The sequence below is a fragment of the Pediculus humanus genome, genomic scaffold (genome assembly GCF_000006295.1).
Source record: "Pediculus humanus corporis 1103172107503 genomic scaffold, whole genome shotgun sequence".
Lineage (NCBI taxonomy): Eukaryota > Metazoa > Arthropoda > Insecta > Psocodea > Pediculidae > Pediculus > Pediculus humanus.
In genome coordinates this window covers 6,817-22,478 of record NW_002987119.1, presented here as the reverse complement: position 1 = coordinate 22,478, position 15,662 = coordinate 6,817, and the positions used below count along the sequence as shown (strand labels likewise).

The window sequence follows — 15,662 nt, the reverse complement described above, 5'->3', positions numbered from 1 at the left end:
CGTCGAAAATAAAATTTTTGTTTCTCTACGTTTTGCTTCGTAATTTTTAATTTTTTTCATTGCGGTGAAATTATTTTAGTCGTTAAATTAGTCATCGAAAACAATAAATAAATTTATTTATTCGTAAAGGTGAAGTTGTGCGCGGGCGGCGGCGGCAGCATTTAAATTAATAATTTAATTTAAACGCATTGTAATTAAGTCACGTGATTAGTAAAAGTAATAATAGTAAGTAACCGAAATAAAAGGTTTTTTTTTCGATTAAAAGTTAATTATTATTAATTTATTGATTTATTAAAATTATATTTTAATAAATTCTTTATGTTTATTGAAATTTGTTATTGTTATTATTATTATTATTATTAATAATGTTATTAAGGTTATAATTAGCATAATTTATTCTTAATTCAATTTAAATTGTAAAAAAAAAAAGATTCGTTGGTTAAAAATAAAGTCATAATTAATTTTGATTTGTGAACTATTACCACGTGAGTTTTTTCATTCTTTCTCTCTCTTTCTCTCTCTCTCTCTTTTTTTTTTTAATTAATGAAAGGGCGTTGTTGGATTATTAAAAATAATAATAATAATATTGATAATAAAAATAAAAAAATAAAAAAAAAGGAAAATGTTTAATAAAATTCGTTTGTTACGTTGAATCCGGAGGGTTGATTTCGGGTGAGAAAAGTTTCGAGTTCTGAGATATTGATTTTCCGTTTTTCCTTTTTTTTTTCTTCTCCCTTCTTGTACACGATTTTCTTCCTTTTCCGTTTTTATTTTTTGATTTACGTGTTTTTCCAACTTTTTGTGCGGTGAAAAGATGAATCATCATAATCATCATCATTGACGGTTTTTCGTCTTTTTTCTGTTTGAATTCATCATCGTCTCTTTTTTTGTTTTTTTTTCTACATTTTTTTTCTGACTCATATAGAAAAAAAAAGAAAATCATCGAACATATTTTTATTAAAGTTAATTCTTTTTTTACAAAAGTTAAAAAAAAAAAAAAAAAAAAAATTTATTCGTTGTGTGCGGTTTTGAACAAATCCAAACCGGAAACGTTTACATTCTCGTTTTTAATTTAAAAAAAAAAAATTCTGACTTTTGTGTTTCTTTCTCTCTCTCTCTCTCTCTCTCTCTCTTTCTTTTTTTCTCTCTTATGCAAAAAATTAACGTGTGTTTGTAACGCTTGTGGTTTCCGTTAACCTTCCCCCCCCCAAAAAAAAAAGAAAAAATCAAGATGAAAAGAAAATTTGACGAGTGAAAACTAAAAAAAAATGCTGGAAAAATTTTCAGCGGAAATCTATGCAAATTTTTATTTATTATTATCATCACCATTATTATCATTATTATTGCTGTTTTTTTTTTTTTTTTTATTTTTTATTTTTTTTTTATTTTTGCGGTTCGGTAGATGTAATTTTAATCGAATGGATGTCATTTTTTTTTTAAATGACCTCGTTATACACAATTAAATAAAATAATAATAATAATAGTAAAATAGAGAGAGAGAGAATTTATTTGTGTCGCCAACATGAGAATTCATGTAGACCGGAAAAGGAAACAACGACTATTAAACGACTGTGCTTTCGAAATTATTTCTTTTTAACCTCATAAAATAAAATAAACTAGAAAAAGAAGAAAAAAAAAAACGCGAGAGAGGGATTTGGGATTATTATTATTATCGAAATTGATCGAAAACGTAAAAGTGAAAATAATAATAATAATAATATTTGCATAAAACAATCGTCTGCTTTTTTATTATTATACAAAACCTTTTACTTTGTTTCTTTTTTTTTTTTTTTGGCTTTTACGACCCACCCGAAAACATAAAAAAAAATTTTTTTAATTATTAAATTGCTCTCCGCGTTTTTAACGAAAAAAAAGTGAGGGCGTCAAGATTTAAATTTGTCGGATGAAAAAAAAAAAAAAAAAAAAAATTTTGCATCTGCAACTGACATCATTAATTAACGACTCTTAGTCATTTTTTTTTTTTTTTTTTTTTTTTTTTTATAATTAAACGCAAAAGAAAATTTTTTATTTTTTTTTTTTGTTCAGTTGGCTTCTTTTAATTTTTCATTTTAAACGCGATATTATTATTTATATGATACCTGAAATTATTAAAATAATTGACGCGTGTGCGTGTGCGTGTGCGTATGCTCTCCGTGCATATTTTTTTTTTTTTATTGAATGATTTATCTTTCCAAAAATGGTTTGTTTCCATTGGATTTGTAAGGTTTGTTTTATGGTTTGCCCATAATTCAAGTTCAAGAGCGAGTCATTCAACCGTTAGAACGAACAAACACCTGAAAAGCTAGCCAGCCAGCCAGCCAGCCAGCCACTGGTTGGGGCGTTACTAGTTATTATTATCATCATCGTCGTCGTCGTCATTGTTTTTTTGTTTTTTTCGTAACGAATCGTTGTAATGTTTTTTTTTTTTTTTTTCATTTCATTTTTTTAACAACAAACGCAGAGATCGACACACGCACAAAAAAAAAAGTTTGGATTGACGTAATAATAGTAATTATTATTATTATCATTATTTAATCGCCTCTTCGATTCGCGCTATCACGATTTGTGGGCAAAACCAATAATAATCGACACCTTTGACGACTTCATTCGATTTACTTATTTGGATGTGAATTTTCCAACTCAAATTTAAAATTTTATTAATAATGATAATAATAATATTTAAAGACGTGAAATTTTCAAAAGACGATGATGTTATCACGATAATAATAATAATAATAATAATAATAACTCTCGTGGAATTTGACGAAGGAAAATTATTTTCGATTATTTATTAAGTTTTCCGGTTACGTTAAAAATTTTCGTTTTTTTTGTTTAATTTTATTCGATCGGTTTGCCGCCTTTGCCGCTTTTTTTTTAACATTCGCCCGATTTTTCAGACAGCAGACGAAAAAAAATGACGTCAAACGCTTTGCAATAACAATTTTTTTTATTTTATTTTTAAATTTGAATTTTTTACATCTAATGGATGAATTTGTTTGGGAAAGTAAAACTCGAATCGAAATCGATTCGCATATATAAATCGATTAATTGACGAAAATTTATACTAATAATAATGATAATGATTGCCAAAGAGTTATTTTCTCTTCCTCCTCCTCCTCCTCGCTCGTGTAAAATGTTTTAAAAAGGTATACAATGAAAAAAATATTCTGGGACTTTCCGGGGCGTCAACAACATCACCCGAGGTCATATATTGAGGGTCACCGTCAATTTTTTTTTTTTTTGTTCGGTTGCGTTTTCCGTTCAAAAGTTTTTTAAAAATTTTTTTTGTCTTTGTACAACCAAAAGAACAACCGGTCTTACCTAAAGAAACACAATATATATATAATTATACGTTTGTTACACATTCTCGTGAAAAAAAAAAGAAAAAAAAAAAAAAAAGTATTTCAATTTTCTCTGGTAACTGTAACGAATTATAACGTTCGTTATTATTATTATTATTATTAACTCTACGTAAAAATATTATCATCATCGTTAATAATTTAGTGTTTTTTTGTTTCCCCCAATTGCAAATTTTCACTGTTTCCGAAAGAAAATTATTCATTTCCGGTGAATTTGTTACAAGTTTTTAAAAAAGTGGGCTTCGATGGTAATTTAAAAAAATTTTTTTTAATGCATTAATTAAATTCTCTTTCACTTAAAAGTTGTAGTTGTTGGTGTTGTTTGTTGTTTGTTATTGTTGGGTATGCGGTTGGTTGTTTGAGAATTTTTTTTTTTTTTTTTTCGTTTCTGTGCGTTCACTTTCTCTGTTTTTTTTTTTTTTTTTTTTTTCTAAAAAACCTTAGGCTAAACTTTCACTTATTTTTTTTTTCCATATATTGATAATAATAATAATAATAATAATAATAATAATAATAATAATAATAATAATAATAATAATACATAATGAAAATGAAAGGTTTTTTACTTATCGAGGGAAAACTTTTTTTTTTTTTTTTGCGTTTTCGTTTGTTTGTCCCTCTGAAAACAACCGACAAATCGTCGTCGTATAAAAAAATATTTTTAATAGAATTTTAAAATTATTCGGCAAAATAATAATAATAATTTTTGTCGTCAAAATCCATTGCTTTCTAATTAAAAATAATAATAATAATAATAATAATAAACGATGCGTAATTAAATAAATGCGGTTGTTGTCGATGAATGACAACAACCGACGACAGACATTTTGTTTTTTTTTTTGTTTGTTTGATTTATGTGACGTAGCGTAAAACCCAAAACAGTAGGGAGAAAAAAAAAAAAGGATCAAACGTCTTTTAACGAATTTTTTTTTTTTTTTCTCGATGATTTTTCTCGTGAGGAATCACGTGTTCGTGTATTTTGAATTTTTTTTGTCGTCTGCTTAAAAATATTTAATTTTAAAAATATTTAACCGTATAAAATAAGGGTTAGTTAGTTAGTTAGTTAGTAATAAAATATTATTCATATGGTTTGTTAATTTGTAATTTGATATTTTTTTTCTTTTTTCCCCCCCCCCCTTACATTTGCACGTGGGGGGAAAAGAAAAAGCGTATTATTGGTTCTCTCTCTCTCTCTCTCTCTCTCTCTCTCTTTTCTCTCTCTTTATTATTTACATTATTATATTTCAAATTTTTCTAGTTTTTTTTCTATTCGAATGTTTGAGAGAAAAATAAGTTAGTAATTAATTTTTAATCGGTAACGGCAGTAAACCGACAGCAGCAACAGCAGCAGCAGGAAAGGGTATGACGTAGATTATTATTGCACGCGTGAGGGTATTTAATTTTACAATGCAAAGTTTGTTAAAAGTCTCTCCCCCATTTTTAAAAATTTGAATAATTTTTAGTAAATAAATTCATTTACCTTTTCCCTAGTACATATATTTTTTGTTTATTATCATTATTATCGATTCTTTTGACGACAAAGAGAGAGAGAGAGAGAGAGAAAGAGAAATTAATTTATTGTTGTTTGTTATAAAAAAAAAATACGATCGATTGATTTCCTTTTTTTTCTTTTCATGTCCTTGTTTGTGATTTTCCTTTTTAATTTAAAATTTTTTGTGGGTTTCATTTGGATATAAAAAAAAAAAGGTAAGGACACGTTTTTGATGGCGTGCCGATTTGATTAGTGGCCATGTTGTTGTTGTTTTGTATTTGATCCCTTCATATCTTTTCAATGCACTCTTTTTACCTCCCCCCTCTCTCTCTCTCTCTCTCTCTCTCTCTCTCACACACACACTATCAATACGTGTGTTTAATGTGTTTGATCAGTTAACATTAACAATTGAGTTATTAAGTGAATATCGTTTGTTATTATCATTATTTCTTTTTTCAAACACAATGAAAAAGGCGCAAAACATCATTAAAAGGAGGAAGAGGAAGGAGAAGAAGAAGAAGAAAAAAATGATGGTCGATTTAAAAAAAAAAAATTTTTTTTTTTTCCTTTTTTCTTTTCAAAAATGGAATTAATTAAAAATAAATGATTTGTTAAATAATTTGTTTTTTTTTACACACAAAACTCGTTTGTCGCCTACTCGAAAAAAAAAATAATAATTTTTTTAATGGAGAAATAAAAAAAAAATTTTTTTTTTTTTTCCTACGGATTTCCTTTAATTTTAAGGATCGTAGTGGGAGCACAAAATTAAACAGAATGAGAAAAAACAAAAACGAAAAAAAAAGAAGGGAGAAAAAGTAAGAGAGGGAGATAGATAGAAAGAGAAAGAGAGAGTGTGTTTGTGTGTGATAGAATGATAGGGACCCGGTCGTGACCCCGTTCAAGACCTTTTTTAGTCGAGCTTCTCTCTCTCTCTTTCGTCTGATTGAATCATTTCTTTTTATTGCGGAAGCTCTTCAATAAACTTTAATTACTAATTATTATTTATAGCGGAACAAATCAATAATAAACAATAATTGTTAATAAATTTATTTAATACATATATACATAACAAAAATTATTATTAATAATATCATTTATTTATTTATTTAGTAATTAATTAAATAAATAAACAAACAAACAAACACGAGAAAAATAACGTGAATGTATTTTTGAATCAATTGATATAAATTTAACGGTTTTTTTTTTTTTTAAATAAATTATTCGATTATTTAGTTCGTTAATTTTTGCTCTCTCTCCTGTTTTAATTATTATTATTATTATTATTATTGTTTATAAAAATTAAAATTTTATCGGGGTTTTTTGTTTTGAAACCGCGTTTTTGTCGGAGTGAAACAAAATCAACCGCATTTTATGTCATTGTTAACGATAAAACAAAATTAAAATTTTTTGGTTTGGCTTTTTTGTTTTATTGTGAATGCATTCGAATAAGAATAAAAAAAAGAAAAGAAAAGAAAAGAATAAAAATCATCCGGACAGGAAATTCACGAGACGACAAACTAATTCAAATTCAAATTCGATTCTTTTCTTTGACTGACTTCTTCGACTTCACATGGTGCCAATCTGTGACGTCTTTATTTCACGGACAACCACCTTAAATTATGTCCGACAAGTTATATTTTTAAAATGTGTGACGTAATTGTTTATTTACACTTAACATAAATGAATGTGTATATGTAATAATAATGATAATAATAATAGCAGCGTATACACAATATGATTGTGTTAATCTTTTTGGTAAATCAAATATGGCTACCGTTATTTATTTATTTATGAGAGAGTAAAAAAATTGTTGTTGTTGTTGTTGTTTTTGCCACGAGCCCCCTTTTTTTTTTTAACAAAGATGGAGGAAAACTTTTTATGTTTATTTTTGGAAAAGGGAAAATGGAAACGATGACGATCATCGTTAAAGTTTAACCGGTAATTTAAGTGAAATTTCATTTTTTTTTTTTTTACGACGAAATGATGTTTAAAATGTTGTCAGGATGTGAGAATTAATTTTAACAAGTTTTTTTTTTTATTAAAATAATTCCTCTCTTAGATACTTTAACTATAATCAACCGATTAACGGTTATAAAATTTTTAGCGGTGTGTGTGTGTGTAAAAACATTAACAAGAAAAATAACAGTAAAAATATATAATGCTCGAGTGAAAAAATAACGTAATAAAGATAATAATGATGATGATGATGTTTTGTATAAAACTTTTGTGTGTTTTCGTTTCCAAATTTCCCAATTATTTCGACGTGGAGGGGGAGGGTAGGGGAAGGGGAAGAAAAAGTTTATTATTGGTTCTCCCCGTATTTTTTTTTTTTTTTTTTAAGAAATTTTAAAATATTTTTTTTTTGTGTTTGTTATAATCCTTAGGGTAAAAATTAAAAATAACATAATATAAAATAAATATGTATGCAAACAAAGAAATTCTAACAAGAAAAAAAAAGAGAGGGAGAGAGAGAGAGAGAGAGAGAGATGAAAGAAACGATTCTGAATTTTATCTTTAACCTCTTTGACATTATAATATAATAAATATTTCATTCAGAGTGAAACAGGAGGAGGAGGAGGTTACCATGTTTTTATTATCACAGCTGTAAAAGTGATCGGTCAAAAAATAATTTTCTTTTTTGATAAAATAATAATAATAATAATATTAATAAACAAATAAATTGATTTTCCTATGGGAAATCACGTGACGATTAGTTTTTAGTTTTTTTTTTTGGCTACGGTTAACGGAAAAAAAAAAAACATTTTTGTAAATGCGTATTTATTATCATTATTATTATTATACTTTGAACGAAAGTATATTAATTGTGTGGTAATTAAAATCGATAATAATTAACTATTGATTTTAGTTATAATAGGTTCCCCATCAGATAAGAAAAAATGTTTGTTATTAACTTTCTATTAATTAATATTGTCTGCTTTATCAATCGACGATTTTCGATTAAAATCATTTAAGATGTTGTTGTGCACTTTTCTCTCTCTCTCTCTCTCTCTCTCTCTTGCTGGAGATTTTGGAGAATTTTCACGTAATCGTTTTCAATTACGCGCTCGTTATATCAAAATGGAGAAAAATGTTAGAAAATAATTCGAAAAGAAAAGAATTTTTGTTTTTTCTTTTTTTAACGTTCTTAATATTGGTAATAAGATTTTCGTCAGAAAACTGTCAAGGGTGAACGTGAAAAAAAAAAAAAATTATAAAAAGAAAACAAACGCGATATTTTTCATGCGGGGAAAAAAATCATAGAAAAAGAAAAAAATGGCTTAAGACAAAAATAACAAACTATTCCAGAAGCAAAAAAAAAGGGGGAGAAAAAAAAAGAAAAAGAGTGAGACAGAGTGAGAGAGAGAGTATCTTGACAACGATTTCGATGTCTTTGGACAGATGGAGAAAATATATATATATATAAATATAGAAGGAAATTGTCTTAATATTGTGGATTGTATATCGACTCTAAACTTATTTTTAAAACACATGTCTCGCATACTTTTTTCTCTCTTTTTTTTTGTTTTTATATTTATAATATGTTTTTATGTTTATGGCAACATAATTAAATGCAAAACATGATGCAAATGATTTTATTTCACAAGATAAAATTCTCTCTCTCTCGAGGATGATGTTAATGTCGGTTTATAACCCTTTTTTCATTTCATCCAATCGATACCCTAAATATTTCTGGTGGTATTATTATTAATGTTTTTAAAATGGGGGTTGAAATTTTTTTTCTTCTTTTTATTCAAGCTCTCAAGTTACATTCATAAAAAAAAAATTTATGAATAAAATTTTATTATACGCATCGTATAAATAAATGTCTGTTGATTTATATTCATGTAATTTTTTTTTTTATTCAGATATTCGACTCCAGTTAAGCGAACAGTTAAGATGTTTGGACGTACGTATGGAAGCTCAGGTGGCTTTGGTCGCCGAATTACAAGATTATTTTCGAAAAAGAGCCGAATTAGAATTGGATTATTCGAAAAATCTTGATAAATTGGCCAAGAGTTTGCAATTGAGACACAAAGAACAAAAGCAAAAGTAAGTCGTCGATTTAAAAAAAAAAACAAAAGGAAATAAATAATTTATAATTGAAAAAAAAAAAAAAAACGTTTTATTAATTTAAAATTATTAATAATTTAGAAGAGAACATTGGCCGCTTTTTTCAAGTTATTCTTGCTGGCAACAACTAGTCACACAAACAAAAAATCTAAGTAAAGATCATGCAGCACTCAGCGAAATTCATTCGACGCATTTAGTTAGTAGATTGGGCCAAGTTATGGAAGACGTTCAAAGAATATACAGAAAAGTAAGGACGTCACTCTCTCTCTTTCTCTCTCTCTCTCACTACAATACAAACCCTCATCGAATTCCATAATAATAATAATTATAAAAACACACTTTTCAGTGTCGGGAAATCGGTTATGAAACCCATGAGGATATATTGAGAGTCTTACACGAGTTGCACACGACAATGAAAACATATCACGCCTATCAAGCGGAGTTCAGGCAAGCAGAAAATAAATTAAAAGTGGCAGAGAATCAAAGACTTAAACAAGAATCGACTTTGCCGAGGGAAAAATTGGATAGATCGAAAAAATATCGATTAATAGAAAAAGAAGTTCAAAAGGTAAAATGTTATATGATATCATATCGCCGTTCGTCCTCCTCCATAGTGTTACGTCGTTGCTCTCGCGAACGTGTTAAAAGCGTTACATGATTTATTCTGACCATTCTGACAACGTTATTATTAATTGATCTTTATGTTTTTTTTTTTTTAAAGGATCCGACGAGATTCTCCTTTTTAATTGGCGTGTTAATTAATAATGTTTATAATCATGTTTATTTACTGACCTTTTTCTTTTTATTATTATTATTATTATCGTCATCATTTTTTTTTTTTGATCAATTTTTCAGAGAAAGAATAAATACAACGATGCAAAGCTCAAAGCGTTAAAAGCTCGAAACGAATACATGTTATGTTTAGAAGCATCAAACACAACAATTCACAAATATTTCGTCGACGATCTCTCAGATTTAATAGACGTAAGACGGATGTTTATTTATTTGTTTGTTTGTTTGTTCGTTTGTTTGTTTGTTTGTTTGTTTGTTTCATTCATTCATTAAGTCGTTGTAAACATATACACAAATTTATGTTTATTAAAATTGCATTAAGTAAAAAAAGGAGGCATTCAATTAATAATTATGAATAATTTGATTTTTATTTTTACAGTGCATGGATTTCGGGTTCCACAATTGCATTTCCAGAGCTTTGCTCATGCACATATCGGCCGAAGAAGGACTCGAAAGATCCGTTCAAACGGGACTCGATAATCTTCACAATTGCATCGGAAGTCTCGATTCGAGATTGGATAAGCAAAGATTTTTGGAATCGAATCATTCGGCATTCATGATACCAAAGAAATTTGAATTTCAGGGTCTGCGCGGCGACGATGTAAGTCCACATATATATTTGTTTTTGATTTTTAATCCGCCGTTTCTCACGCGTTGTTTCCTCAGGGTCCCGAACCGGAGCTTCAAAAAAGTTTGAGAGAGGAATTGGAATCTCGTCTCATGCAATTGCAACAAAGAATCACATCATTGAGAACGGAATCGGAAGAAGTTTGGAAAACGTTAGAGACTGCGGAAACGACACTTTTAGAAATGCTAAATGCCAAAGATTACGATTGTAGCGAATACTTTGGAGAAAATGCAGTTCCGGCTAGCAAACCACCGGAAACCGTTTATATAAAACTCAGAGCCGATCGACAAGAGACTGAGGAATTTTATTTAAGCGTAAGATGTTTTTTTTTTTTTAAAATATACTTATAGGAAGAAGAAAAAGAAAGCAATATGACGTCGTTCTTTTATCTTTCCAGAAATTTCGGGAATACGTTTTAGGAACGAGTAGAATAGCGAGGTTGGACGCCAAACACGAACACATTCGTCAGACTCTTTTGGAAGCCGGAGGAGATTCTCCCAATTGGTTGTCCACGGCAAACAATCACAAGGGAAACAATCAGGGAAGTTTGTCTCAAACGAAACCACCCAGAAGGAAAAGAATAGGACGTCAAATGAACGGACAACCGAAACTTTTCGGAGGAAGTTTAGAAGAATATTTGGAGGCGACCAATCAAGAGATTCCTCTTATCATTAAAAGCTGCGTGAGAGTTATCAATTTGTACGGTAATTATTCACATGATTATTTTAAGTGTTTCAAAAAAGCTCTTTAAAAAATAGTTTTTTCTCTCTCTCTCTCTCTCTCTCTTTTCATTTCGAGATTTCCGTTTATAAAAAGCCTCGGTTTTTTTTTTTTTTTTACAGGCCTTCATCACCAGGGAATATTTAGAGTGTCTGGTTCTCAAGTTGAAATAAACAATTTTCGTGAAGCTTTCGAAAGGGGAGAAGATCCATTGGCTGACGTAACGGATGCATCAGATATAAATTCGGTTGCCGGCGTTCTCAAACTTTATCTTAGGGAGCTTCGCGAGCCTCTTTTTCCAATTATTTATTTTGAACAATTTATGGAACTAGCTCAGGAAGAATCAAAAAGGGGATTCGTAACTAAAATAAGAGACGTCGTTCAAAGTCTTCCCAAGCCGGTTGTTATCGTTATGAAATACTTATTCGCGTTTTTAAATCAGTGAGTAAAAATAATTCCTCCCCCCTTCCCCCTCTAGGATTATTTTTTTTTATTTACACTCTCGATCCCCCTCGATCCCTCTTTTCTTTCTTTGAATTTATATTTATATGCGTGTGTGCGTGCTTGCATTAATTTCAGCTTGTCCGAATTCTCCGACGAAAACATGATGGATCCATATAATTTAGCGATATGCTTCGGTCCGACATTGGTTCCGGTTCCGGAAGAAAAAGATCAGGTTCAATTTCAAAATTTGGTAAACGAATTAATTAAAAATATAATATTATTTAACGAAGAAATATTTCCGGCCGACGTCGGAACAGTTTTTTACGAGAAATACATTTCGAAAGAACCCGACGAATGGTAATATTATTATTATTATTATTATTATCATTATTTATTTATTTTTCGTTTGTTTCTTTTTGATGGTAATTACTTATAATTTTTTTCAAATAGCGACGTTGGGGATTCCCCGTCGGATCAAATTCAAGAGGATTTGGATTCCGAAGTTTATCCATCGGAAGACGGTGAGTTAAAAAAAAAAAAAAAAAATTTTTTTATTTAATGACGTCATTTGACATTTTCTTTTTTTTTTTTTTTTTGTTAAAGAATCCGACGTGTTGGAAGCAACTGTTCAATTTGATTTCTTGGCCAGATCGGATAGAGAATTAAGTCTGAAAAAAGGTGATAACGTAACACTGTATACTCAGGTATCGAACGACTGGTGGCGAGGAAGCGTCAACGGTCAAGAAGGCCTTATTCCGGATAAATACATTCTCCTAAAGATAAAGTAAGTAAGAGAGAGGAGAAAAGAAAAAGGAAAAAATTCGTTCGAGACTTTTTTTTAAAAAAAATTTTCTTTTTCCCTAGGGATGAAGATAGAGAAAAAGTCGATATACTCAAATCCAGTTCATCGGAAGAATCCATGAGGAGAAGAGCATCGAGTTCGAACGATTCCGTTCTTTCCGGCACATCTTCATCTACTCACAATTCTCCTCTTATAAGCATAAGTCCGATGAATTGGACACCGGAAACGGAACCGAGATCCGATTGGGTCGATAGAAATAATAAAAAAGATGAAGCGCCGCTCTCGTTGTTGGCGACAACAACGACAACCCACGAGGTACTGGAGACAACCGTTTAAAATATATTTATATGTAGATTCTTTTTAGTTTTAATTGAAATTTCACGTCGCAAAATTCTATTAAAATTTAATAATAATAATAATAATAAATGTCTGCCTTGAAATCTCGAGCGTGCGAAATTTCTTATTTTGATTTTTAGAATTTCGAGAATTTAAATCCGAATTAATCCGTTTGTTAAATCACATCGTGCGGATTAATTAAATATTTATTAGTATTTAATTTAATTACAATGAGTGGGCCACCCTGAAATGATATTAATAATAATGATAATATAAATGACGAGTAGGAAATCGTTTTAATGAAATACGTAATTAATAATAATAATAATAATAATAATAATAATAATAGTAAAAATGAAGACTAATATTATTTTTATTATGAAAAAAAAAAAAAAAGAATTAAGATGCGATTGGGATAAAGATTAACGAATAATCAAATAACAAAAGATTAAAAATAATTTAACCTCCTTTACAAATAAATAAATAAATAATTCTTCATCTCGACCTGTCTGATTTTTGTTTGTTTGTTTGTTTGTTTGTTTGTTTGTTTGTTATTTAATTAGAATTTAGATTTGGAATGTTGTAGTTTTTTTTATTTTTTTTTTAATATTTATATATTAATTTTTTTTTTGCATTAGCGTTTGCTTGTTTTTTTTTTTTTTTTATTATTTTTGTAAGTGTTTGTTTGTTTGTTTGTTTGTTTAATGACAAAACAAAACAAAACAAACAAAAATTTTTTTTTTTTGTTGTAAATGTTTTTTGTTTTATTAAGTATTTGAAAGGAATGGGTTTCATCGTAATCTAATATGTAAATTAGTCGGTGTAACCTTACTTAATAGTAGTTAATTTAGTTTTTAGTTAGTTTTGTTTTGATTTTAATAATATTAATAATACTGACGATGATGATGATGATGATGATGATGATGATAATGATGATAGAAAAGAAAGAAAGAAAGAAAAAACAAAAAGTCTGTGATTAACATCGATTTTTTTGGGACGAAAGTGCCAAAAAGAATTCAGGTATTGTGACGAAATTTATGTTTATTAATTAATTGTTCGTTTGTTTGTTTGTTTGTTGCGTGTGTGTGCGTGCGCGTGCGCGTGTTCGCGTTTTCCTTGCACGTTAAAATTTTTGTTTAATTTTTAAGTGTAAAATAAATGACAAATATATATATATATAAATGTATAAATAATTTTTTTTTTTTTTTGTTTTTTTTTTTTTTAATCTGCTTAATTAAACGCGTACTAATTATTGTTTTTTTTTTAAAAATGGCGATTTATTATAATTAAATAAAAAAAAATTAATCTGACGGATCGTGGTGATTAATTAAAACGAATCGTTTTTTTAAATAATTATTATTATTATTTATATACGTTTTGCTTAATTTAATAACCGTTTGACAAAGATTTTTAACCGATCGGGGGAAAAAAAAACAACTTTATTAATAATGATGATGATAAAAAACTAAATTAACGACTAATTTATATTTTCCGCTTAGTTTTTAGTTTTTAGTTTTATTATTAAAAAGAATTTTTTTGCACAAAAGGTTAATTTTATTTCCGGTAAATAAATAAATAAATCATTTATCGTTCGTAATTAATAAAAATTTTTTAAAAATTATTATCAAGAGATTTATTTATTTATTTATTTACGTAATAGTTTTTTTTTTTTTTGAAAGCTTTTATTTATTTATTTATTTATTTTCCGTTAATTTTTTTTGTTTTTTTTTGTTTTTTTTTTTTTTTTTTTATTTTCAATTGTTGGTTGCCGAGTACGTTTAATTCCTAGCCTGTGTTGGTTGTGTCTTCGTTTATTCGTCGCATTCGTTGCTTTTTTTACATAAAAATAAAAAATTAAGGTTAGTATAAATAAATATTTATATTATGTTTATTGTTAAAAAGCATCTTCAAGCATGTCTTTTTATTATAAAGGTAAAAAGTTATTATTAGATGAAGAATTTTTAGTCCGACAAAAAAAAAAAAACAATTTATTTTTAACAATCAATCACTAATTGATTTAACCGTTAAAATATACAAAAATGTTTTTATTTTTTTTATTTTTTAGAATTCGGTGGAAGGTTCGGAATGTGTTACAATAAATAAAGACAAGAAAAACGTTAAAGAAACATCACAGGATAAACCCAACGAATGTTTAGAATCAGGAGAAAAATCGGGAAATAATCAATCGAATGAAATGATTAATAATAATAATAATAAATGTTCGGATGATACACAAAATGAAAATTCAACACCACGGAAAAAAACTCATTGGAAAAGTCAAAGCGTTAGCGAATCAACAACAAAAGATTCAACGAGTAATTTTAATCAGAATAGAGAACTTTGGCAAAGGAGAGCAGCATCACAGGGTCAAATAGATCCACCGGTAACTCCGAGACACAATCAAGAATTGTGGGAATTGAGACAAAAACACACTCCGGATTTAGTTATGGATTTGCCATTTGTGGGTAGTCCGAAAGATGTTTTAGAAAAATCAATTGCCGAAGAAGAAACCAACAGCGAAACGAATAGTCCGAATCCGGAAAGTCCGGATATGACGACAGCCGAACGATTTGCTAAACAAAATCAATGCACACTTAAGAAAAAGGCCGCCAACATACAAAGAAATAAAAACAATGGAGAAATAATTAACGAAACGAAAACGAACGAAGTTGAAAGTTTAAGTAACTTTCTTAATTCGGAAAAAATAATACAAGTTAAATCCGAATTGGAATTAGTTATTAATCCGGTGACGCATCAGCAAAGGTTAACACCAAAATTACCCGTTAAATTTGCAACCCCTATAACTCCGCCATCTTTACCATCTATAAAACCACAATTTAAACCCAAACCTCAAATATTAAAAAAACCCGTGCTACCCGTTCCAACTGTGACGTTATCATCTCATAATGATACGTCATCGGATGTGGTTCACAAGGGTCCTACGCCTCCCTCCAATAATTCTTAATTTTTTTTATTTTTTTCGTGTGTTTTTTTTTTATACGTATTGCTATGATCCCG

General features: G+C 28.5%; 2 protein-coding genes across 2 annotated transcripts in view; both read left to right on the top strand.

Annotated features, from left to right (window-relative positions):
• Positions 1–8,674: 8,674 nt before the first annotated feature.
• On the top strand, positions 8,675–12,644 carry Phum_PHUM159090 (SLIT-ROBO Rho GTPase-activating protein, putative; the record flags this gene model as incomplete). Its single annotated transcript, XM_002424846.1, has 12 exons — positions 8,675–8,901; positions 9,004–9,169; positions 9,269–9,490; positions 9,778–9,906; positions 10,094–10,315; positions 10,381–10,656; positions 10,740–11,046; positions 11,185–11,503; positions 11,642–11,863; positions 11,957–12,027; positions 12,110–12,290; positions 12,371–12,644. The coding sequence occupies 12 exons, from the start codon at positions 8,675–8,677 to the stop codon at positions 12,642–12,644; spliced, it is 2,616 nt and encodes an 871-aa protein (XP_002424891.1).
• Positions 12,645–14,557: 1,913 nt separating this feature from the next.
• Positions 14,558–15,662, top strand: part of Phum_PHUM158980 (uncharacterized protein) — a gene marked incomplete at both ends in the record, with an annotated part of 1,331 nt that continues 226 nt past the window's right edge. The window contains 2 exons of the mRNA XM_002424845.1: positions 14,558–14,576; positions 14,723–15,570. Of these exons, the coding sequence (XP_002424890.1) occupies positions 14,558–14,576; positions 14,723–15,570 (867 nt within the window). The remainder of the gene's footprint in view (positions 14,577–14,722; positions 15,571–15,662) is intronic.